This window comes from Chelonoidis abingdonii, chromosome 20 (assembly GCF_003597395.2).
Source record: "Chelonoidis abingdonii isolate Lonesome George chromosome 20, CheloAbing_2.0, whole genome shotgun sequence".
In the NCBI taxonomy this organism is placed as follows: domain Eukaryota; kingdom Metazoa; phylum Chordata; order Testudines; family Testudinidae; genus Chelonoidis; species Chelonoidis abingdonii.
Genome location: NC_133788.1, coordinates 5,019,794 through 5,043,243, shown reverse-complemented (window position 1 = coordinate 5,043,243; position 23,450 = coordinate 5,019,794). Strand labels below are relative to the sequence as shown.

The following is a 23,450-nucleotide window of genomic DNA, read 5'->3' as shown; positions in this document are numbered from 1 at the left end:
TCCCTTTTAGTGAAAACATACCTGGCATTTGTGCAGCTGCCACTTCCCTGCTAGTGTTCAAGCTAGCCCAGGTGGGTCTGCACTTGTGGCAGTTGCACCTCAAGCAGCAGCACAGCTGTACCAGAACCTGCCTTGGTGCCAGCCCACCTCTCCTTCTGCCAGGGGAAGTTAGTGTTAATCATACTGCTGAACATGTGACGGTTGTTTTCCATCAACTCTCCCCTGGAAGCCTGTTTGGAAAGAGCGGAGCTCTGGGCCTGCCTGGGAATGAACAGAGGTGGGGCTAGAGGGAAGGAGAGAGGCCTAAAGTCAGCAAATGAAGTGAGAAATTGCCTCAGTTCAAATTCAGGGGGGCTGGCTGTGCCGCAAGGGGAGGTGTGACAGACCCAAGCTAGTGTGGATCACAGCAGTGAGCCACATATGTGAGACTAGCCCAGGCTGTGGAGGGTTCATGGCTATTGGAAAATGATCAGGTGGCGCCTGCATGCGCAGCTATCAAGGAACCACAGCCACCTTGGGAAGTGAGCTTTAAACACACCAGAGCCAGGATGTGTTTCGGATCCCTCCCCCCATCTCTGCAGCACAGCCAGAGTCTAAGTGACTTGCCCAAGATCTCCTAGGGAAGGCTGTGGCTCTTGCTCTCAGATTAGCACTTGAAGCATGGGCAGGTCACCTGTAAAGTTGGTCTCACAAAGAAGTTGCACCTTGTGACCTTTCCCCTTGGCTTTGGGGGGGGTGAAGGTGACACCCAAGGAAAGAGGAAGTTACTGGCTGGCAGCAGCCCACAGCTCTTGGGTCCGTTTCTCACTGAAATGAAGCAAGAGGCAACTGATCTCATGAGGCAAAATAAAGACCCTGTTTTATTCCAAGGGGACAGTATCTTTAAAATTATTTACACTCATGGGACAGGCTGAGCTTTTCCATGAGCTGGTCTCAAGCAGGGTGAACAGGAAACAGATACCAGAACTGTGCATGGAGATGCTACGAAGGGGGTTCAGTTCACGTGACTAACCAAGCACAGGGGGGCCCAGTCATTGGCCCTGCTCCCCAGGGCTGATTGCAGCTGCACGTTAGTGCCCCCTGCAGGCCAGTATCTGGAATTCCTCCCCCCTCTCACAGGAGGCAGCTTCAGCCACCTCCTGTCCCCTCTGCCTAAGGAAACAAGATTCAGTGGAGGCAAGCACTGCAGTTAAGTCCCTGACCCACACTGACCTCTTGGCACATGACTCAAGGCCCAGGCAGCAGCCCTGCTAGTCCCCTGGAGACTAGCGATGGCTGGGAGCGAGCACCATCCTCAGGCCCAGGCTTCCAGAGGGATTGTCTGGCACTGGGCTGGGAAGTTACACAGCTGGTCGCCATGTTGCTGAGAATTGAGCATTAAGCCACTGGGCATCAGCTCCCCACCCTCACTAGCCAACTTCCTGCTAGGCCCACAGGCCAGAGCGGAGAGTCAGGGCTGGCCCGGGTGGCAGCCCAAGCAGGCTCAGGTAGGAGTCACTGGCACAACTCTCGCTAGGCACTAACAGGTTCAGAGAGCAGGTCTCTAGCCAGCCCGAAGCCCCCGCTCACAGCCTGGCCAGGAGTTTACAGCAGTGCGGGCCTAGCCTAGGTCTGGATGCCTGAGCTGGGGGCGCACCTCTGCTTGCACCAGATTGTCCCCAGAGAACGAGTTAAAAACCAAGGCAACTCCCTGGGAGAGGAGGCAGCCTTGGGCCCTATGTGACTGGGGCAGGGCGGGGATGGGGGTACGGGAAGGGCAGCCCCACATCACAGTTTCCACAGGAACACAAAGCAGCTCTGGAGAGAGGACAGGGGTGAGCATCCTGCAGCTGGTTCGCTGCACAGACAGCAAAGCAGAGCAGGCAGCCCCCACCAGCTAATGGCCTTGCCCTGCACTGCAGGAGAGGGGAACCCAGGGGGGTTCATCAAGCCCTGGCTCCTGTTGGTTTGGGGGCGAGCCCAGCCATCCCACTGGAGACGCGTGTTCCCCCAGAAAACCCAGGGGGGTTCCAGCAGTCCCCGCCCCACCCTGCCCTTTGCAGGGCTCTCAGGAGAAGTCTAGCGAAGGGGGGAGAGGTGGGTGCAGAAGGGCAATTACCAGGTGAGGGGATCTAAGGTTAGGTTTGTTTCAGTGGCATGTTCTTGCAATGGCTGGGGCAGGTGCCATTCGTCTCCTGTCCAGCAGCCGTCTGGGAATCCTTCCTCTCTCGTGCCCGGCAGCCCAGCTTAGCTCCAGACATCCAGGGAGTAGCGGCCCTTGGTCATCAGTTTCTTCACATAGTCCACGGCCTGGGGCTGGGTCATGCTCCCGAGCTCCGCCACGATTTCATAGAAGGTGTTCTGCACGTCCCGCGCCATGCTGCGAGCGTCGCTGCAAGGACAAGGCTGGGAGTGAGGGCAGGCATCGCTCCTCCACCTTCCTTGGGAAGGGGAGACAGCAGAGGCCAGGCTGGCCTGGCCAGGGTTAGCCCCAGGTCTAAAGAGCTCGGCTATTGGATCAGAGGGACACTGAGCAGGGAAACTCCACATTATGGAGTGTGGGCAACAATCCCCAGAGCCAGCGGCCTGCACTGCCTGTTGGCCTGGCACCCGCAAATCTGCACAGCACCCCTGCGATGCAAGGAGCTGGGAAATCAGCAGAGGGGAGATGTCAAGCCAAAGGCTATTTGACAAGTCCATGGCAGAGCTGAGGGAGAACCAAGGAGTTCCTGGCTCCCAGGCCTGTGCTTAGACTATGCTGCTATTCCATGCCCAGCTGCACTGGGGGGAGGGGAGGTGTGAGAGCACATCGCTCACCGAACCTGGCCTGGCCCCTTTGCAGCCGCCTCTCCTCCCTCCCTGGAACCTAACTGGCCCCTTCTCCTGTCCAGGCGTTTCCCAGGGGCCAGGCCCGCTGTGGGAACTGACTGAGCCGGCAGCCCTCAGCCCAGGGAGCTGCTGGTTCAACCTCTCCCCATTAGCTCAGCAAGGCCCTTCTCTGCCGACGCTCTGCAATGGCTTTATTCCCAGCTTGTGTCTGAGCCCTGTACGTACAGGGACTCAGCCTGTCCCAACAGGTTCATCGGCTACAGAGAGACAGGGCAGGAGGGGAAGCTGGGGACCGAACCCAGGGCTTCGTGTCCACACCCATAGCAAGGCCTCGAGCCTGCCACCTGTACACCGCCCCAGGGACCTTACTGAGGCTGTGGCTAGGATTGGAGGATGACACAGGACAGTGAGCGGGACACTGCTGGCTGTGACGGGGATGGCTCCACCACCTTTGAGGTGCCAGCCCCCATGTGTGAGAGTCAAGAGCTTTGCTCCTCCCCTTTCACACACACAGGAGTGTCAACGAACCCAATGGATAGTTTAAGCAGCGTGAGTCCAGCCACATGGTGCAACCCTTAAAGTAAATCAAGGTGCAAGGTCCTTGTAAAGCCACATGCCAACCCCCCCAGCCGCCCCAAGAATAGGAGCCAGCAATGGGGAACTCCAGATTATCCCACAGTCCAGCCAAGGGCCTCGATGCAATTCAGCCTGCGAGGACCCTGGGGCGGGCCTTACCCGCACACGTAGATGTGAGCGTTCCCCTCGTGGATCAGCTTCCAGACCCCCTCTTTGTTCTTCTTCAGCAAGTGCTGAACGTAGACCTGGCAGAACAAAGGCAGTTGGGTTTAGAAGAGCAGGGAAGGCAGCAAAGCGGATTCCATGTGCCAAACTCAGCCAGCAGCCGAGTTGGCTGCTTCGTCCTGGAGCTGCTGCATGTCCCTCCAGGAGGGAACCAAAGGTTCAGAGGGGACGTCAGTGCACCTGACCTTCTCCGGCAACAGCCCAGGGGGTGGGAGACATTAGGGCAGGCTCTCAAGCCAAGCCGGAGTGCAGACTGGCGCTCCCCACTCATGCCCAGCCAGATGCACTCTGCAGGGCATGAAGCTGCCTCACTCTGAAGCACGGGGTACAGGCCGATGCTGCCAGGACACGGTTGGAGCAGTAGCCTGGCCTGGGGCTGGCAGCTCCCAGGGCCTCTCCTCCTGCAGCACCTGCCTGACTGCAAGAGTCCAGCCACCCGCACCTGGGCTGGAGGGAGGGAGGGAGGGACGGACTGGAGCCTCTTTGCTGGGCTTTACCTTCTGGGCTTGGTCCCTGGAGAAGGCGACGTTAAGCTGGGTGAGGGCTCCCTCCTTGTGGAACTGGGCGAGCTCCTCTCGGTACAGGTAGTCCTCGTTCTCATGGCGACAGCCGTAGTACAGCACCGTCTCGCCAACATCCTTCCCTGGGACCCAATGTGACAGCTGTCAGCCCAGGCCCGCCACCTCCACATGGCAAGCTGGCCAGCTACTGATGGGACTTCATGGCACCTAACTTCCACTGCTTTCTAAGGGATGTGGGCCTAAGTGACTTGGACAAGGTCTGTGCCGGAGCAGGGATTCGAAGCCAGGTCAGTGGCCCATCCTTCCACCCTACCAGGGCTAGCAGAAGGCAGCAACCTTTTACACCCACAGCCACATAACCTCCCGCTCCGAAGCGGGCCAGGTCTCTAAGGCACTGTTACCTAGCTCCACCTGTCACTGATTCCACAGGCGTGAGCCAGGTTCAGTGAAAGCAGCAAAACAGCATTTACTCGCAGGAGGTTGAGTTGAAACCTCTTCCCCCGCTACTGATGCCACCAGGTGCTTTCTCCTTTCTGGGCGTGGGCCCCTCCAGACCAGCCACAATGGTCTTTAAATCCAACCTTCCCTCAGCTCCCCAGCGCTGCCAGACCCACCATGCTGCCCGCACCCCCATGGTGGAGAAGGGAAGCAATGCTCCCTCCTGTTTTCCTGGCACTGAATGGCCCGGCTGTGGGTGCTGGACTGAAGTGCTGCCCAGCGGCTGGGCTCACAGAGGAAAAGTGTGTGCTGGGGTAGGAGTGAAACGGGGGTGCGGGGGAAGGGCACAATTTAGGTAGGGCAAGGGGGCAGTTACCCCTCATTATCCCCGGAACCCCAGCCCAGGTGTCGTGCAGCTTCCCCGGGTTGCTAGTGAACACAGAGGATGGGCTACTGCCGGTGCCCTGAGAGCACCCCAGGGTTGCTCCATAGAGCCCCACTATCACGAGAGAACCGTGATTGGCCCACGGTGCTGTCAGTCACCACAGGTCTGGGTGGGAGGGGGTGCCCCCTACAGGCCTGCAAACCATGCTGAGCTAGGTGACTGGGGGTGCGCGGAGTAGGGGGGTTTACAGGAAATACTCAGAACAATGCTCCCCTAACAGACGGACTTGTACATTCTAACCTTCAAAAACTCCAAACCTTTACGGGTGCTGAAAGTCTCTCCCCTCTCACTCCCCCACACGTGCTATGACAGAGCCACTGCTGAAGCCCCCTCAGGAACGAGCCACGGCTGTACGGGAGGGGGCCCACCTCTGGCAGCCACTGGATACTGGCACTATAGCGAAGAGGCAACACATCCAGCCTATGGCTACTCCGGGACCAGCTGATCTGGCACCGCTGCTGCACATTCACCTTGCTGCTTCAGCCAGGCTCGTTCTTGAATGAAGCCAACGAACGGGGCGATGCCAGTCCCAGGCCCGATCATGATGACAGGTGTGCTGGGTTTGAAAGGCAACCGGAACTGTGACTTCCTGACGTACATGGGCACCATCACCTTGTGCCCGTTTTCATTGGGCACCTTGTTCTTCAGCCAGGTAGTGGCCACTCCTTTGTTCACCCGGCCTGTCTTGGTCTCGTATTCCACAACCACAGCGCAGATGTGGATGGAGTGAGGGTGAACCTGGAGCAAAACCAAAATTGGCAGCAGCTTTAGAGAAATGCAGTGACCCGTTTGGCTTCTGGGCAGCCCCTGTGGGGTCATGAGTCCCATGGGCTGTCCGTAGACAAGAGCCAGCAGCCACTGGAGGGAAAGCTAACTAGAACGGTTACTGCAAGCCACTCTTTCCTGCAGCTCTCAGGATCTCAGAGGACAACTCAAGTGGACCTCCTGCTAAAGACACAATTTATACCCTGTCTATCTCACACGGCTCCACAAGAACAATATATATTCCACGCAGGGTACATCTCCATTGCCTCAGAGGTGTGACTGCAGCACCAGCTTTGCTCTAGCTAGCTCCAGTAACAACAGCAGTGAAGTCACGGCAGCATGGGCTACGCAAGCCCGTTTGGGACCTTGGGTTTGTACTTGAGCCACCTGCCAATGGTGTCACAACTTCCCTGCTGCTATTTGTTCAGGCTCCCTAGATCAAAGCTACAGATGCTGTCACACCTCTGACTGCAGAGCAGACATGCCCACAGGCCGTGCTAATTAGAAGCACCAGGACAAGATGCTTTTAGGGGTAATCAATTATTTTTTGTCAAGGTCCAAATTTCTTGGTCAAGATCTAGTCAAGGTCCAGACTCCAGAGAAGAAAATAATAATAAAAAAAACCAACAACAATAAGTACAAAATTTCAAGGTCTGTGCAAAAGCATCTGGGGGTCCGGATTTGGTCCATGGTCCATCTACACTGACTACCCCTGTGCTAGAGTCTATCATCAAGGGAGTTGTCCTTTAATGCCCCTGCTTGGAGGAATGCCAGAGCCCTGGTGAGTGGATCTCCGTATCTCCCAGCCCCTGGAGCAGATGCTGCACTAGTTGGGTTCGCTGCCCAGCAGGACAGGGAGGAGGCAGAGTGCTGGTATGATGATCTCTAACTGAATTCTGTGCCAATCCCCAGCTCCCTGCATTGTAATAAATGTCATATAAATATATGGAGATACACCTATTGCACACAACTGGAAGGGACTTCGAAAGGTCCTCAAGTCCAGCCCCCTGCCTTCATTAGCAGGACCAAGTACTGATTTTGCTCCAGATCCCTCAAGTGGCCCCCTCAAGGATTGAACTCACAACCCTGGGTTTAGCAGGCTAATGCTCAAATCAGAGCTATCCCTCCCCCCATTGCAGGAAGAGTTGAGCGTTAAAGTTGAGGCAAGGTTTTGCTGCACCCCAAATTATCTCTGTTAGAGCTAGGGCTCCGGCCAGAGGTCAGCAGGGGCTATTTGGGGGGACGCAAGCTCTGCGTCAGCACGCGGGACGTGTAACTGTGAAAGGATGCTGTGATCTGCAGCGTGAGTTCCAGAGGATGCACCTCTCACGCAAAACCATGTCAGATCCCTGGGCTGAGCTGTTCCTCTGCTTCTCTCCAAATTACAGCTCAGGACATTTTAGATTCAGCATCCCGTTGTCCTGAGCTAGCTCCCAGGACACTTATTACTGCAGCAGAACTACAGCTAGTCTGAGTCTCAGCTACGGCTTCGGCCTGGAGCATGCTCAGAGTGGAGGTATTTTTGAGTTCCTGGTACAAAGTGTGAATGAAAACAATCCCAAGGCCCAGAGTATTTACCTCCATAACCCACCTTGCTACCATGCCATGGAAGCAGGGCCATACAGCAGCGAGAGCGGAGCAAGGCAGACTCAGGGCACCAGCGTGGTAGCCATGATGGAGACACTGATTCTGCATTCCACATGTGAAAGACCAAGTACTGTTTGCCTTTGCGACCAGGAATAACAGGGAGTCACCTGTGCACAGGATGTGTTTCCTTAAAGGGTAAATCTCTGCATTCCCATCCCAGCCCCCAGATGCCCAACCATGGAGGGATGTGTCAGGATGGCTGGGGGAGTTGGAAAGGGAGAGGACTCTCTCAGCATTGCTCAGTGGCCTAGGTCACGCCAAGAAACAAAGTCCTTCACCAGGGCTGATAGATTGCCCCGCTCCTGGAGGCACAGGGAAAGGACTCACCTTGGAAGAGGAGGCAATCGAGTAGTAACGGGCCTGCAGGCGAGGCAGCAGCTCACAGAGGTGGTCGATGGGCGGTCGGAGAGAAGATAAATCCTGCAGGATGGCTAATATGTTCCTTCTGGCCTCCAAAACCCAGCTGAGATACAGCGTCTAGGTGCACAGAGGGTGTAGACAGGAGCACAAGGCAAAGGTGAAACCCAATGGCCTGTGAGACATAGGTGGTCAGACTAGAGGCTCATAACTATCCCTCGTGGACTTAAAACCGGTGACTATCGGACATCAGTCACCAGGTTTCCTTGCACTCATCCCTTCCTTCGGCGCAACGAAGGAGCAGCTCTGTGTCGGGGAGCTCAGCAACACGAGAGGACATTGTAGCAGAAACTCAGGGACTTGCACCGAGACGGATGGCGCTGGGGGAAGTTATTTCTGCAGGGCAGGTGGGAGTCCTCTGCCTGCCATCAGCAGGGATACCTGCACTCACAGCCTTTAACTTCTCCCCCAGAACACCCCTCCAGCCACCCTGCAAGGCACTACCTCCCTGCCCGGTCACATGGCACGGACCAAGCATGATAGGACTCTTGGGGTTCACCCAGCCTCCCTCCTAATAACCAAGGCAGGCCACTGCTAAGGCCTCTGTTCATTCTCTCCACTGGCACCCGAACACTTTGCACCGACAAAAATTATGGGCAAAATTTTCAAAAATGCCTACTCCAAAGTCCCATGTTCGGAAGTGACTGAGACACGTGGGTGCCTGAGTCTCACTGGTCGGTGAGATTTAGGCTCCTAATGCCGACGTTTTGGGAAAGAACAGAAAACACACACACACTCGTCAAAACTTTCCTTGTCTTTTTCTCCCGTCTACCTGCTGCTGCCCAAGGCTCTACCAGGATTCTGAATACACCTGGCTGTCTCTGGTGGATATTCAGGGGTTTAACTACTCATGACACCTAGTTAACCCTTTCCTAGTGGCAAAGCCAATTACAAGGTTTGTGGGCCGTTATTTACTTTAAGTACGATTTTCCCCCCCACCCCTTGTTTTGCCTTAACACATCAGCAGCCTTGGAAGGAACTTCTACAAGACACTCCCTTGTTATCCATCCATGTGTGCAGGGTTTCCTCAGACCGTCCTGTGAAGGATCCAGTAGCAGCCAGTGTCAGAAAGAGGACATTGAGCTAGACGATCAGCCACCAGCCCACACAGAGAGAATCCCTGTTAAACAGCCTCCTCGCCCGCCGAAGCAGTGGAGCGCTCACCTTCCCCTCGGCAGCGGAAGACGCCATCTTGCGGAGGTGCTCCTGCTCGTTGGGGTCTGTGGCGTACTGAGCCAGCTCGTACAGGACGTTGGTGCGCGGCGGGTGGGTGATGTCCAGGTAATAGGTCAGGGCTGTTCGGTATGTGGTGGGGCAGGGGAACGGATGCTTCTTATTGGATTCCTCTGGGGAAGGGAAAAGAGGTTGAAATTCAGCGACATTGTTGAGACGCTGAGGCCATTAGAAAGGAAGTTCACAAGAAAGACCACATTTATGGGGAAGCAGACACAGAAAGGGGAACTGACTTCATGGAAGGCAGTGTGGCCTTGTGGATCAAGCAGCCTCAGAACGAATCTGTAATCATTAAGTGTAGTTCACTCATCACCAGCACAAATGCTCCGTGACTACCCCGATGATCAGCCACGTAAGCTGGAGTTAATTCAGGTTAGCGAGCTAGGAACAAGCCCAAGGTACGCTGCCTGTGGCTGTAACAGACAGAGAGGGCACTGCAGGCCGGGATCTTGTCGTCACTACCTGCATGTTAAAGAAGTGGACAAGCTGCTTCACTTTCTGGAAACTGGGGCACTGGTTCTCGGCCACCAGGAAGTTGCCTTCAGAGGGCAAAGCTTGGGTGTCCCTGCCCTATAACAACCTGTTTTCAAGGAGTCCAGGCTAGGCTACTGCCTAATACAAAAGAACAGAACAGTAAGTGGGAAGGCCACACGCCCCACACGGTGTCCTCTCATAGCTTTTACATGCTGTCCTGCCAGAGCGCTGTCGACGAGGGTCAGCAACCTTGGCTGACTCTGCTGAGAACAGTGTGTGTAACTAAGTGCTGTGCTGTGCCGTGCCGCGGGCGTTATCACTGCAAAGTTCAATACACCGCAAGTCAGAGACAAACCCTTTGATTAAATCAAGGTGCTAGGGCACAAGTGCTGTTCTGGTGCTGCAAAGCATCAGCTAACATATAGGGAGGACATAGCAGATTCGCTCTGGTATCCTATAACTAGGGGCATGTCAGTTGCCTCACTTGTGCATACATCTGCGTAGCACATTCACAACAGAGCTACTTCACTCTGTAACAGCGCCCAAACTCGGCAGTAGTAATGCCAGTTACCCTTAATCCTGCCTCAGTGCAGGGGGACAGAACTGACCATCTCCTGAGGTCCCTTTGGGCCCTACGTTTCTATGACAAATTATTTGTATTTTTGTGGCACTAAAAGCCACGGTCTCAGACCAAAACTCAACAGTATTAGATGCTGTACAAACAGAACAAAAACATGGTCCCCGCCCCACAGAGACAGCAGGATCTGACGTTCTTCCTAATCTGGGTCCTGACGGAAAGACAGAAGGAGCAAAGCCACTGCCCTGACTCGGAGAGCCTCAGGCCAAGTATGATCCCAACCAAAAGATCCTTCTCTGCCAAAACACTGATCGCATGATCAAAAGCAGTTCTTCAGTTTGTCTCATCTAGGAATAACCCCACTCCGCATAAGTAACACACAAAAACTCAGACACACAAAATTAAAGGAGCCATTTTCCAATTGGCTGCTGGAAAGATGGCTCTTGTTTGGACTACTAACCATCCAGGTTGTTTAAGGACATGATAATATCCAGATCTGCGCCCAGAATCTCGCCGATCTGGTTCACTAGTGATGTGTCGTTGGCTGGGTACACAGCAACATGGTCCCCAGACTCGTACCTAGGGAGAGGAAAAGGATGTCAACATGCAACACCAGCGGTGGTTCACGTCCAGTCAAACGGGTGCAAGCACACCAGCTAGAAGTGCAGCATGAAGTGGAACATGCAAAAAGCGTCTCCTTTACAATCTGCACTGAATTATTATCTGTGTTAATCTGCAGGGGTCAAGGAGATTCTTCGTGCTTGTTTAATCTAAAAGCCCAATACTAGTCATAAAAGGGAGGCAAAAGCTATTTTATTACATGCTTTTGCACAACGTGGCCCCTTTGGAATAACCATTTTTAAAAGGTGTCTTTTCAGGCAGACGGACAGACACCCCACACCCCCTTGGCAATAGCTTAGCTTCCAAGTTAATTCAGTGAAATATCATCACTGCTTGATGTCAGATCCTATCTAGCATGTTTGCAAGCAGATGACAGAGCTAACGCAGCTAGAAACTGATGAGCATAAGGCAACGTTCTGAAGTTATAACGAACATATCCATGTTTCCTCATTTCCCCACTCTCCAGAGCACAACACTATTCCATACGAAAGCATCAGCTCCCAGGAACGTTTGGCTCAGAGCTCAATCAGGCTTAAGTAACCAAGAGGGATTGGGAATAAAAACATTTAGTCCAGGTTAGTTTCCTCTTGCAACTCAGCCTTCCCCCACCCAGCAATCTCACAAGCATAGGGCCAAATTCTATCCTTGATATCCAGAGTGAAAAGGGAGCCATGTATGGTCCTTCGTGAATGAGCCATCAGCACTGCCACACACCTAGAAACTAGGCTGAACAGCGCCAGGTTGATCAGCCTACATTCTTGAAGACTCCCTAAACTTCAGTTTAGGGGTGAAATCCTGGCCCTATTCAAGTTTCATCACTGACTTCAATAGGGCTAGGATTTCACCCCAGAAAAGATGCCCTTTGCCTCTGAATCCAAAGGACCCTAAGGCCTCTGGCAGCTTCCCCTGCTTTAAGAGTTCACCAGCTAAGTTCTTGCATCCTCTTCTACAGGCCTCAGCCTTCCAGACACCAGACCCAGCAAAGCCATTTACTACCATTACAGAGGTTTAAGTGTAAGGTTGCCTGTTTCAATCTCAAAAACAACAAGGAGTCCGGTGGCACCTTGAAGACTAACAGATTTATCTGGGCACAAGCTTTCGTGGGTAAAAACACTACTTCTTCAGATGCATGGAGTGAGAAGGACTGGAACTGAAAGGGTGTGGGTGGAAGCACTGCTGGACCAGGCTAGAAAAGACACCTCTGGCCTGTGAAGGACTCTACCTGAACCAATATCAAGGGTGAGGAATTATTATTTGTAACCAGTTTCTTTAGTGAATCTAGCTTAGTTTGTGTGCTTTGTATAATTTTCTTAGTAATCTGCTTTGCTCTGTTTGCCACCTCTTTATCCACTTAAAATACGCCCTTTTGTAGTTAATAGGATTATCTATTGTTTATAACAGGGATAGACAACCTATGGCACGTGTGCCGAAGGCAGCACGTGAGCTGATTTTCAGTGGCACTCACACTGCCCAGGTCCTGGCCACCAGTCCAGGGGGCTCTGCATTTTAATTTAATGTCAAATGAAGCTTCTTAAACATTTTAGGAACCTTATTTGCTTTACATACAATAGTTTAGTTATATATTAGATTAAATATATATATATTTAATGGTTTTAGAAGGTCTAGAAAGAGACCTTCTAAAACCATTAAAATGTATTACTGGCATGTCAAACCTTAAATTACAGTGAATAAATGAAGACTCGGCAGAGCACTTCTGACGCTGGGTTTATCGTATAACCCAATTTATACAATTTCTAAGCCAGGGAGCAAGGAGCTGTGCATACCTTCCTCCACTTCAAGGGAGGAGGTGAACTTTATATAACTTTGGGCTTGTACCCCAAAGGGGGGTGAACATCTGAGTGCTGTAGTGTCCCTTAAACTGAGTCCTCCCAGAGCTGATCTCAGTATCTGTAACTTCTGCAGCTGGGGTGGGCCCAGCCTGTGTGCTTTGCTGGAGGAGGCGTAAGAGCAGGGCTCAGCAAAACAGGTTCAAGGGGGCCCAGGCTGGCAGAAAAAGGTGGCTCAGGGATATCTTCAGCACCTCAGGTAGTATCTCAGGAGGTTCAGCCCATCACAGAGGGATGCCTGACCAGCACTGTTTGAACTGAGGCCTAAAAGATTAGTGAACTGGTCCCATTATGACACGCTCTTCTTCTAGCACATTTACTGAAGAAGGAACCCAAAGAACACTACACTGCAGCTAGAGGGATTCCTCATCTGTTACCAACCCATACAGCCACCTCTGGGGTGGAACACAGCAGCCGTTCTGTGATGAAACAACACAGTATTTAAGATAAGAGGAAATAACTGCAAGGAGAGAGATAAAAATTCATCAGAGTTATCCTGATCCAAACCACGCAGGAACCTTGGGGCCAGAAAGCACAATAGTGAGCCTCCGTTCTAAGCTGCGGACGAGTCAGGCATGTGAATTCCCAAGCTTCACTTATGGTCCCCCCACCTTGTCCCAGGATAAGGAAAATACCCCCCAGTGGAGGGGTACCTGATTTTGGAGCCAGAGATGTCCAATTCCAAGTGCATGAGGTGCCTCTCTCCACCCTGGTTTAGCTTTCGGTTCAGGGTAACAGGTGCCAGGAAAGGGTTCTTTGCATCGAACGGGCTGGAGGGAACAGCAAGCACTCCGTTTACAACCAGACTTCACGGTATCCTTGTTCTGTGCAACTTAACGCACTATTCGTTTCACCCCACTGGACTGATCTACTGGTTCGTTTTCTTCCTTCTGCTAATGGAGCCTCTTGTTTTTGATAGGTCAGTAGTTGACTTTACATAGAGCAACCACTGGCTGGCTTGGAAGCATGAAAACATTAATGGACAAGACCTTCCCTGTCCAGGTCCTTCTACTTATGGGTCTCCCCACCTATAAAATGGGGATACCATCTCTTTCATAAAGTGCTTCGAGATCTACAGATGAAATGCATTATACTGAGGTATGAATATTACTGTTCCCACCAGAATTGGACACTCCCACTTCCCTGTACGGCAAGAATACACTTTATCCCACTTTGCGCCACTTGGTTCTAGAAGATTCCCAGGTCAACACCTACAGCCTGACTGCTGACCCACGGGGATGAATGCAGAGCTCCCTGCCTTAAGTCTACAAGCAGGTGCCTGGGAAATTACAAAATTAGTCTCTTTCCACTTACAATTATAGATGTGATGGTCCAGGTTCTTTTGATAAACTTCAAAACAGTCCATACAAAAATAATAAAACCTAGCAGCGAATCTTTGCCAACAGCATGAAAGTAGCCAAACCAAACAGAGGAGAGATCCCAATCTTACTCACCCTCATGCATCTCCCACCTCCCCAAAAGTCCAAGGAAAATCAATAGGTTTTGCAGAATGCCCACCCGATCCAAGTTGCTAACAGGTGCTGCTTTAATCAAGGTTACAAAGAAAGGGCTTCAAATCCAGCCTCTAAGGTTGTTCCTGCCCAGAGGCAGATGCCAGCACATAACACTAACTACCTGGTATGAAGATGCAACAGGTACATAGTCACTAAAAGGCTAATTATTTATAGGCTTTTCTAGAGCACATATCATCATAGTGTCTGAGCAGCTCATATGCACTAATGAATTTAACCCAAATGCCCAGGTGAGATAAGGAAGGATTATAAATCCCCTCGTACTGATAGAGGAAATTGCTTCCACACTCAGTTTTCCCCACGGCCATCCAGCAAGTCAGTGGCCTGCAATGTGCACGTCACACTAGATGATCATGATGATCCCTTCTGACCTTAGAGTCTATGATTAGCAAAGCCAAGAACAGACCCTTGATCTCCTGACTGGACTTGTCTTTGAGACGCTAAATTAGCATTCAGCCTCTCAAATCTGCACTGTTAAAAACATGGCCTCCAGCATTTAGAGCAAGTACAAGTTCCCTCCTGCCAGAAAGGGATTTTTTTTTTTGTTACAGCCTGTTCTAAGCGCTGCAATTCCCCTGTAGCTCCCAAGAGGGAAAGCCGCTCCTGTGACCTGAACACAGTTAGCATTTCTCCCACCAACAGCATTCCGGTTTCATACATGCCAGAGTCATGTTACCAAATGCAGCGCTGCTCATGAGCCACTGCAAAGGATCATTGCCTAAGGGAAAGAATAACCAGTGTCCCTACTGAGAGGACCTTGCACCTGGTATCTGATGACTTTCTGTTGGATTGCAGCTTCGCGGCTTTACAGAGCCAAACCTCTGAAGGTTAAACAGACACCGCAGGAAAATGCAATGGACTTTTCATGGGGTTTCATCCTCCCAGGTTCTGTGCCAAGCGCTGGTTTCTGTCTGCAAATTGGCGACGCTGTCCCAACCCTCTCTGGAGCATATTTCAATAGACAATGCAACATGTGCATGGGTCTTCTGAGAGTCGCATGGTTTTTCCTCACTGGCCTTCTACACTCAAGAGAACAGAGGGTATTTCACAACACACTGAGTTCTGAATCCCTCAGTGCTGCTACCTGGGACTTCCTTTCAGGAACAGCCATTCCAGAAGGGCAGCTAAGAGAGGGCTATGGCTTGGAAGCTCCTTCCACCCCCTTCATCTATCTATCTTCGTACTTATATGGCCCCCATTACTGTAGCGTAATGTATTTACCCTCACCACATCCCATGAGGGCAGTACCATCATCCCAATTATAAAGGTGGCAAACTGAGGCACAGAAAGACTAAGTGACTTGCCCCAGGTCTCACACACCAGGGTGTGGCAAAGCAAGGAACTGACCCCTGATCTCCCAAGTGACAGTCTAGTGCCTAACCCACTGCGCCACCCTTCCTCTCTTCTTCCACTCCCCTAAATGAGTTGAAAGTTAGTACGATGCAATCTTGTAAGCTGGCAAAGTGTTTAAGATGCATCAGTGCTCGCTCTCTCACCAGCCCAAAATGGCTCCTCCGGGTAGCATGGAAAACCAGATCATCAGATCGCTTGGATCCGAAGAGGCCCTCTAGTGGGACATTTACCCCGTCCGTCACGCTGCAGTTCAGTAGGCCTGATCGCATTGTCTTTACACGATCCCTAAGGAATGGGTGTCTAGCCTTGACTATCCGGACAGAGCCTCCATTGGCAGCTTATTCCTTATGGTTATTCCTGATACTTAACCTGAGTTTGCCCTGCTGCCAGTGATCTCTTTCTTCCTCCTTCTGTCCTACATGAAAATGATGCCTCTCCCCCGCAGAAGACAGCTGGCTTCCCCTTAGACTTCCTCCCAGGCCTCAATCTTTCATTACAACAATATTTGTGGCTCTTTTCTGACCTTGCCAATGCATCTGTCTCATGAGAAAGTGTTAAATAAAGATGAATGAAGCGGCAATACCTAAACCAATGTCACAAGTGCAGTGCTGAAGCTACCGGATCATTTTAAACTCAGGGCCTCTGATCACTGCCTGCTTCTCTCATTCCAGCAGAGCTGGTATCAGGACAGTCTCAGGAATAAAATGAAATGGTCAGATCTTCGCCTGCAGAATGCTCTCTCTGGGAAACTAAATCAGAGCTCAGGGATGAGACAGGCCAGAACAGAGTTCTAAGAGAAAGTCAGTAGCAGCATTTCTGTCCAGTCACTGTGGGACACCACTTTTGTTTTTCAATCTCGACCCTGGTATTTTACAGCCACACATTCAAATAATGTGGCTTTTAGGAGGCCATGTTAGGGACATGACAACTTTCAGCAGAGCATTTCATATCCGGCTTTGAAGGACCTGCCCCTTGACTTTTCTGCACTGACCACTCTCAGCCAAAGTTACCTGGGATAATCTGGTACTTACGGTTTCTGGCTTTCGTAGCTCTTCAGCCGGCCCACCTCGCCAGTGTAAACCTTGTTCATATTGATGTCTGTGTGGACCACCAGCTCATACTGACGGATGCTGGAGAAAGAGAGAAGGAGGCAGCAGTGACCCACTGAAAACGGCTTGGACAATGTGTAACATCTGGTTTGCTGGGTGTAATCAACAACTCTCTTTTCCCAGTCAATGTCCCTATGCAGAGAAAGCACTTTTGGAAGTGGCGGCACGATGGGGTATTTTGGCATTTTAAACTTCGAAAACGCTGGTCAGAGCTGCTTAGGTCACACATGACACAAGCCTGGAAGTCTCAGTCTAATGGCCCAGAGACCACAGGCCTCATCACAAAAAATACTTAGTAATCTGGCACAACCCTCAGCTTACTCAGAAGAGACCAGGGCCAGAGCTACCTCGGAAAGCTTCAAAGGAACAACAAAGTTCATCAAGTGCTGAACTTTGCTGAACCCTTTACAACTGATTGGAAAACAGTCTTTGTGGGACTTTGCTCCCGAGCTGTTAATTGACACAAAGTTCATCAGCTTCAGGCTGTTGGACAAACGTTCCCCATTTATGAACTACAGGGACAGCTGAGAGAAAAGGAAGCCAATTCCCTCTGTCTTGTGGAAATGAGCGTGCCAGGAATTCAAACCTACTGTGGATTCGCTCATGAAACAACGCTCAATCTCCCAATGGCAAAGAACAGTTACAGCCCTGGGGAAATGATGTATTTATTATCTGTCCTGCAGCTCAAAATCTGAATATTAATACTCCTAAAAAACCCAAAGCATTAAACATTCGGTTCCCAAGCATTTTATCTGCTCTGTATACATTAATTTAGAGCAGATAGGAAAGAGCCAGGCTGACAGCTTTGGAGACCAATAGCCACCGCTTTACACTGCAGCAGGTGTAGTCACTGCCTGGGGGAAAAGCTCATCCATGCCCTCCCCAGGGAGGAGAGCTAGCTCCTTCTCCACATGCATCCACACCCTGGCTTCTCTGCTGGGCCTGCTGACAAGAGTTAGGCATGAGTGAGAATATGCTGAATGAGTTTCTCGCTGGGTCTGGGCCCTTGGGCTGCACTGGGGTTGGGCGAGGAGAGCGCGCTGGCTCTGTTTGATGTGCTGTCTGTCTGCAAGGTTCCCTGTACATACAGTGGGTTCCACTTGCTAAGCCAAAGATATCATACATCACTCCCGCTGAGCTCTGAGGGGCCCATGCAGTGTCAGAGTTTACATTGCTCTATCCGTGATTCAGCTGGCTAAGAATAAACCACCCAAGTTATGCCACTGGGGTCAACGGGAAGCTACGGGGAGACACTGACATTTCCCTGGGTCTCTCCAGCTGTTAATGGGGAGCGGCTGCAGAGCTTTGCCCTAGCCCAGGAGCAGATTCCGATGGCTCAGGTGCAAGCTGCAGCAAGGACAGGTTTTCAGCCAGACTTCAACCCTCTCTCTTAGGGTAGTATGGGGGTACCACGTAGGAAATCTGCTTCCCTCTGGCCATCCCCTGGTGCAGAAAGCTGCTGCTGCTGCATTCCAGCTGCCTCGGGTGGATGGAGTTCAAGGTTTGGGCTTTTAAAGCCCTTACTGGATACTCCTCCTCCCTGCACAACCTCACTGTCCTATGCTGGCTGGAAGCAGGGGCCTATTGAGGCAGACAGGTATTGCCCATGTAAGTGCCTCCAAGGCCCTGAGCTTTTGCAGTGTGCCGCCTGCAGATCTCAGGGAGATGTGAGGCATGTGTTTCATAAGGCCTTCAGCAAGGGGCACTGGGGACTTCAGCTTTCATCTGACTGGCTCTGGCTCTAGATTGCGTTCAATCAGTGTTCAGCATGACGTGTTAGTCCCCAGGCTTGCTATGGCAGATGATCTAAGTATCTTATCAGACCATGATAAATGGGGTAGAGTAGTGCCTGGGAGATGGCCTAGTGAGAGACACAAGAGGGGAAACAGAAGCAGCATCGCTGGACTCATCGCCAGGTTATTTAGCTGACAGCTATTTATAAAGGGTTTTGTGCCACGGAGCAGTGAACTCAACAAATGGAGCCAAAGTTCTGATCTGGAGTCAAACTCACCCCAGGACGTAGGGATGTTTGGACTGGACCCTCTCTCCTTTACAAGGATGAATCTACTTAAGGTTTCTCGCTACTTTTAAGTCTCAGTGGGGTGAGTCTTTGCTCAGGCCTGGATGGGGACTGGATGCCAAAATGCCGCTTTTCACTTGGGATTTCTGCAAAAAATCCATGCTGGTATCTCCTCTGCTCCCACACTTACCTGGACTCCTCTCCAGTAGCTTCCACACCGAAGTGCTCGCACACTGCCGGCCAGAACTGCTCGCGCCAAGTGATGAAGTCCTCCTCCAGGCTGTTCAAGGCAGGAGAGAAGCAGCAGCATCAATGCCATGTCCTGGACAGCCAGATGGGTGCTCCAGAAGCAAACTGCAGTGAGGCCCCAATGCCATATCTCCTCCCAAAGCCTGTGCTCCCCTCCGTACCTGGCCTCCTCTAGTTCACGCACCAAATAACTAATTTTAGCTGGATTCCAGGGAGCTAGGATGACAAATTCACATTCAGACCCGGGCCATGTCTCCACTTCTGCAATATCATCAGTGATTCAGGCAGCAGCCATGCAAGAGAATACTGGTGGCCCCATGCAGGGCCGACTCCAGGCCCCAGCGCGCCAAGCATGTGCTTGGGGCGGCATGCCGCGGGGAACGCTCTGCCGGTTGCCAGGAGGGCAGCAGGCAGCTCCGGTGGACCTCCCACAGGCGTCCCTGCGGAGGGTCCACTGGTCCCGCAGCTCCGGTGGAGAGCTGCGGGACCAGCGGACCCTCCGCAGGGACGCCTGCAGGAGGTCCACCGGAGCCGCGGGACTGGCGAGCAGCAGAGCGCCCCCCCTGCGGCATGCCGCCGTGCTTGGGGCGCCGAAATGGCTAGAGCCAGCCCTGGCCCCATGTTCACTGGTGAACTCCAGTTCACACAGAAGAATGTGCAGCAATGGTTTCTGCACTTCTGGGTGTTTCCTCCAGAGGTTTCCTCTCCACACCTGACTCTCACTAAAGATCAGAGCCCCAGGTGGCGAGTCTACAGGCAACATGACCTAGAAAGCTCAATGGAGGTTTCAGGAGGCCTTTATTTTATTGAACGGGTTTAACTTCAGAGTGAGAACACTTAAGGCAGGCTCTGGGCTAATGCAAGTTTCCATTTGCTGGGACAATCACAGGAGTGATCACACCCAGGCATGTAAAAGTGTGTCAGGCAGATCTGGACGGGGCAGTTGAGAAAGACACACAGGGGTCCCGCTAGTTCATACACTTGAAAGTTAAAGAATTTAAGCTATATCTCAGTGCCTCTATGAAAAGAGCTCCTGATGCACAAGGGATCTGGCAAACTAAGTGACTCCAAACCGAACAGCAATCCCACAGGTCTCTGTCCCAGTGCGGATGTAAAGCCCCCAACCAAGCCCTGACAGGTACATATGCTACCTAGCAGAAAGTTAGCTCCACTACATGACGCAAGCTCTCATACGTTTTATATAGACGTGCACACACAATATGATTTGTTCTGCTTGCTCTGAGCCAGCCAACGCTCAAACCATACATCCAACTCTACTTACTTCCCATCATCATCTCCCATGCCGAGCTCAAATATCCGCTGGGCTCCAAGCTGCTCCAGCCTCTTGTCCACGTATTTCCCCATCGCATTGAAGTGCTCGTAAGTCTTGTTGCCTAGCCCAAACACCTGGAAGGGAACGACAGTCAGACGAAGCCAATGCATTAATTCAAAAACCTCACGCCAAAGAGGATTGGCTGTAAACATATAAAGTCTATATCAAAAGGAGTCGGGGAGTCCATTTGGAGGGCTCTGGCTGGCTAAGGAGGGAGTTTTTCTTGGCTATAAACTTTCACCACTATTGTAGGTCACCAGTTAAAATTCAGGCCAGATCCACAGTGATCAAAAGCTGACCCCATCTGCCGACTATTTGGGGCTCTCTGAAATGAGCTGGGGGTTCAGTTCCCGGGGAACAGAACCACACTAAAAAGCACCACCACAACTGGCTCCTTTTTAGAAGCCTCAGGAAAGAGGCCCAGCACCGAATGAGCCATGTCCTCTCCCCCATTATAAATAACATGAATACCACCCACCTTGCTCTTTCATAGCACTTTTCATCAGTACATTTCAAAAGTGGTCATTTTACAGAAGGGGAGACTGAGGTATGTTTCAGGGAAGTGACTCGCCCAAGGTCACCCCACAGGCCAGTCAAGTCAGCAATGGAACCCAGGTCTCCTGAGCACTATCCACCAGGCCACAGGGGTTGAGGCACATGAGTGGGACAGTGAGAGAGAAGTGGCACCTCTTCTGGGGCTGAACAAAGCACTTGGCCCTACATCTCCCCCTACTATCAGTATCCAGAGCTCTCTAATCTACCATCCCTTCCATTCCATTGTCCAGTGTTTGTACCGTGTTATACCCCCACTGGGGTGAAACTACCTAATTTGGAGACCAAGCAATGGATTCTCTCATGTTTTGCAATTCTGGGTACCACCCAGTCCAGGAAATCTGCAGGGGAGGTAGGTAAAGCAGTTCCATCTCAGCCATTATTAAGTTTAAGTACAGGAAAGAGATAATACATTTCTTGGAACATCTAATTTGCAGGAGATATCTGGCCTAAGGCTGTCCAATTAGCCTGCTAAACAATAACAGTGGCCTGTAACTTAGTTACAGCCTTTGCATTCAAGTGTGTGTTAGACGCCGTCTGCAGCAATATGATCCAATGACCCTTCATGATGTAGAGGGGAAGGAGGGAGACATGAGTCATTTTTAAAAACACACAGACCCATGTTTGCAAACATGTGTGGCACACAATGCTGCACACCTGACATAGATGTGCAAGTCATGGGTGCAAGGCATGCAAACTGAGATTCCATGCTCACTTGTAAATTCACGTCTGATTCGGGCATATGCATGGGGGACTTTCACGCCTAAATCAGGCATAAGCAGTAACACAGAGCTGGTTTACTTACTGCAAATTTGAGACCATTCAGGTCAGTATCAGTCTCCTGCAGCCAGTCATAGAAATCTTGGGCATTGTCCGTGGGATCACCCTCTCCGTACGTAGCCATGCAGAACACAGCCAAGGAATTGTCAATCTCAGAGAGGCGGCTCAGATCAGACTAGAAACAAGGCCAGAGAGATTACGTTCCTTACATTATGTAGCACTTTTCATCTTTGAGGGTCTCAAAGCAATTATTGTGAAAGTTATTTCAGGGGAGGGTGAGGGGGGAAAAGAGGTTTCACATCACCACCATTGAAAGGCAACTGCCTCTGGTGTGCAACGTGGCAACTGTTTGGTGTTACTTCGCATTGTTAACCAACAGGATTGCGGCTAGGACACTGCGGTTAACACTCTTACTCTGCAGGAAAGCACCAAGGAATATTCTCAACAGGCTACAAGTGGTCAGGTCAAATGTTTAATCGAAGAGATGGCATCTCAGAACCCTTCAAGTTGCCTGGCAACAGATTCCCAGGGTAAAGGTGACCTATCAAATCACCACAACTGAGGTGTTCTCTGTGATACGGAGGTGGTGGAACATCTGCAAGGACTTCAGAGCACTGGTTCTGGCCCCAATGGGGAGATTTTTCTCACCCACTGGTTCTCAGAGTATGGGGTCCAATTCCTCCTCAGAGTGAAGTTGCTGTCTGACTCAGATCAAGGTGGCCTCCCACCCAGCCAGGCCTCAGAAGAGGACTTCTGGCTCACTTCACTTTGTAAGCAGCTATTATTTTCTACACTCTTCAGTAGCACATCTGACTGTCATGCCAAGGTCACAGAGGTCTCACTTCAGTGGGCTGAGGTTAGCTAATGGAGGAACCCGGACCAGAGTGGGCAAGCTCTCCAGAGGCGACTGGCTCATTCTTTCCAAACGGCCCACACCAGCTTCCTGCTTGTTCCCACCCTTTCATTGCATGGCATGATCTGCCCTGTTCAGCTCCTGCCTCTGGCACAATCAAGCCAAGCAGCTGCTTGAAGCCCCAGAGCATGCCCAAGCTCTGCAGCTCACAGCACTGCCCCATTCCCCCTTCAATCCCACTGCCAGAAAGGGAGAAATCCATTGGCCCAATCTCTCCTCCCAGCAGACAGGAAGGTCTGGCTCTTTGGGGGAGCCTAAAAATGGTTGGTTCAGTTCACGACTACTCCCCTTTTTGGAATAACCCTGTAAAGCAGGTGGTGACCCCTCCTCAGTCCCACAGCAAGCAGCACATCACTTTCCAGGGGCTAAGGCCCTTGATTTTGCTAGCACTAATGGCTCAAGGACACATTCCTCATCTCGCTGTGCCGTATCTTACTGGGCCCATAGTTACTTAATAATGGCTGCAAGCAGCCAATGCTAACAGCTCATCCCCTTCTTCGTTAATTAATAACATGTTCCTTCAGCGTGCCCAGCATCAGAGCCCGTCGCAGGCACCACTTATGTGCTCTTCACACGCATGGAATTCGATAATGGAGTAAAGACGCTGTATGCAGCGAAGTTTAACTTACCAAATCATACTCCTCCGGGTCCGCTGACATGCCTCGCATGCCGTAACGATGGGCATCTTTGGACAGGCGGTTGGCAAACTCCTCTGCTGTACCAGTCTGGGAACCATAAAACACCACGATGGTTCGCCCCTGGAAAGACAGAGACCCAATTACACACGAGTTGCTAATCTGGCCAGTCACTTGGAGTTCAGGGGAGAGGAGGGTGTTGTCATGGTTAAAGGAAAGGACCGGCAGTCAGGAGTCCTGGATTCTATTCCTGGCTCTGACACAAACTTGGGCAAAATCACATCTCTGGGCTTCTGTGTAATACCTACTGGGAGGCTAAACTACTGCTCGTACAGTGCTTTGAGATCCACCCTGGAAACCTGCTAACATGTGACACGTGA

At 51.5% G+C, this 23,450-nt stretch overlaps 1 protein-coding gene across 4 annotated transcripts in view; it reads right to left on the bottom strand.

Moving 5' to 3' along the window:
• Positions 1 to 834: 834 nt before the first annotated feature.
• POR (cytochrome p450 oxidoreductase) overlaps positions 835 to 23,450 on the bottom strand; it is a 61,062-nt gene continuing 38,446 nt past the window's right edge. For all 4 annotated transcript variants that reach the window (XM_032789644.2, XM_032789642.2, XM_075073966.1 and 1 more), the window contains 13 exons: positions 23,065 to 23,193; positions 21,548 to 21,697; positions 20,140 to 20,264; positions 18,799 to 18,888; positions 16,511 to 16,609; positions 13,248 to 13,364; positions 10,587 to 10,705; positions 9,007 to 9,188; positions 7,753 to 7,902; positions 5,484 to 5,751; positions 4,107 to 4,252; positions 3,544 to 3,629; positions 835 to 2,371 (listed from right to left, as the gene is read on the bottom strand). In XM_032789644.2, the coding sequence (XP_032645535.1) occupies positions 2,227 to 2,371; positions 3,544 to 3,629; positions 4,107 to 4,252; positions 5,484 to 5,751; positions 7,753 to 7,902; positions 9,007 to 9,188; positions 10,587 to 10,705; positions 13,248 to 13,364; positions 16,511 to 16,609; positions 18,799 to 18,888; positions 20,140 to 20,264; positions 21,548 to 21,697; positions 23,065 to 23,193 (1,806 nt within the window). In that variant the 3' untranslated portion in view covers positions 835 to 2,226. The remainder of the gene's footprint in view (positions 2,372 to 3,543; positions 3,630 to 4,106; positions 4,253 to 5,483; positions 5,752 to 7,752; positions 7,903 to 9,006; positions 9,189 to 10,586; positions 10,706 to 13,247; positions 13,365 to 16,510; positions 16,610 to 18,798; positions 18,889 to 20,139; positions 20,265 to 21,547; positions 21,698 to 23,064; positions 23,194 to 23,450) is intronic.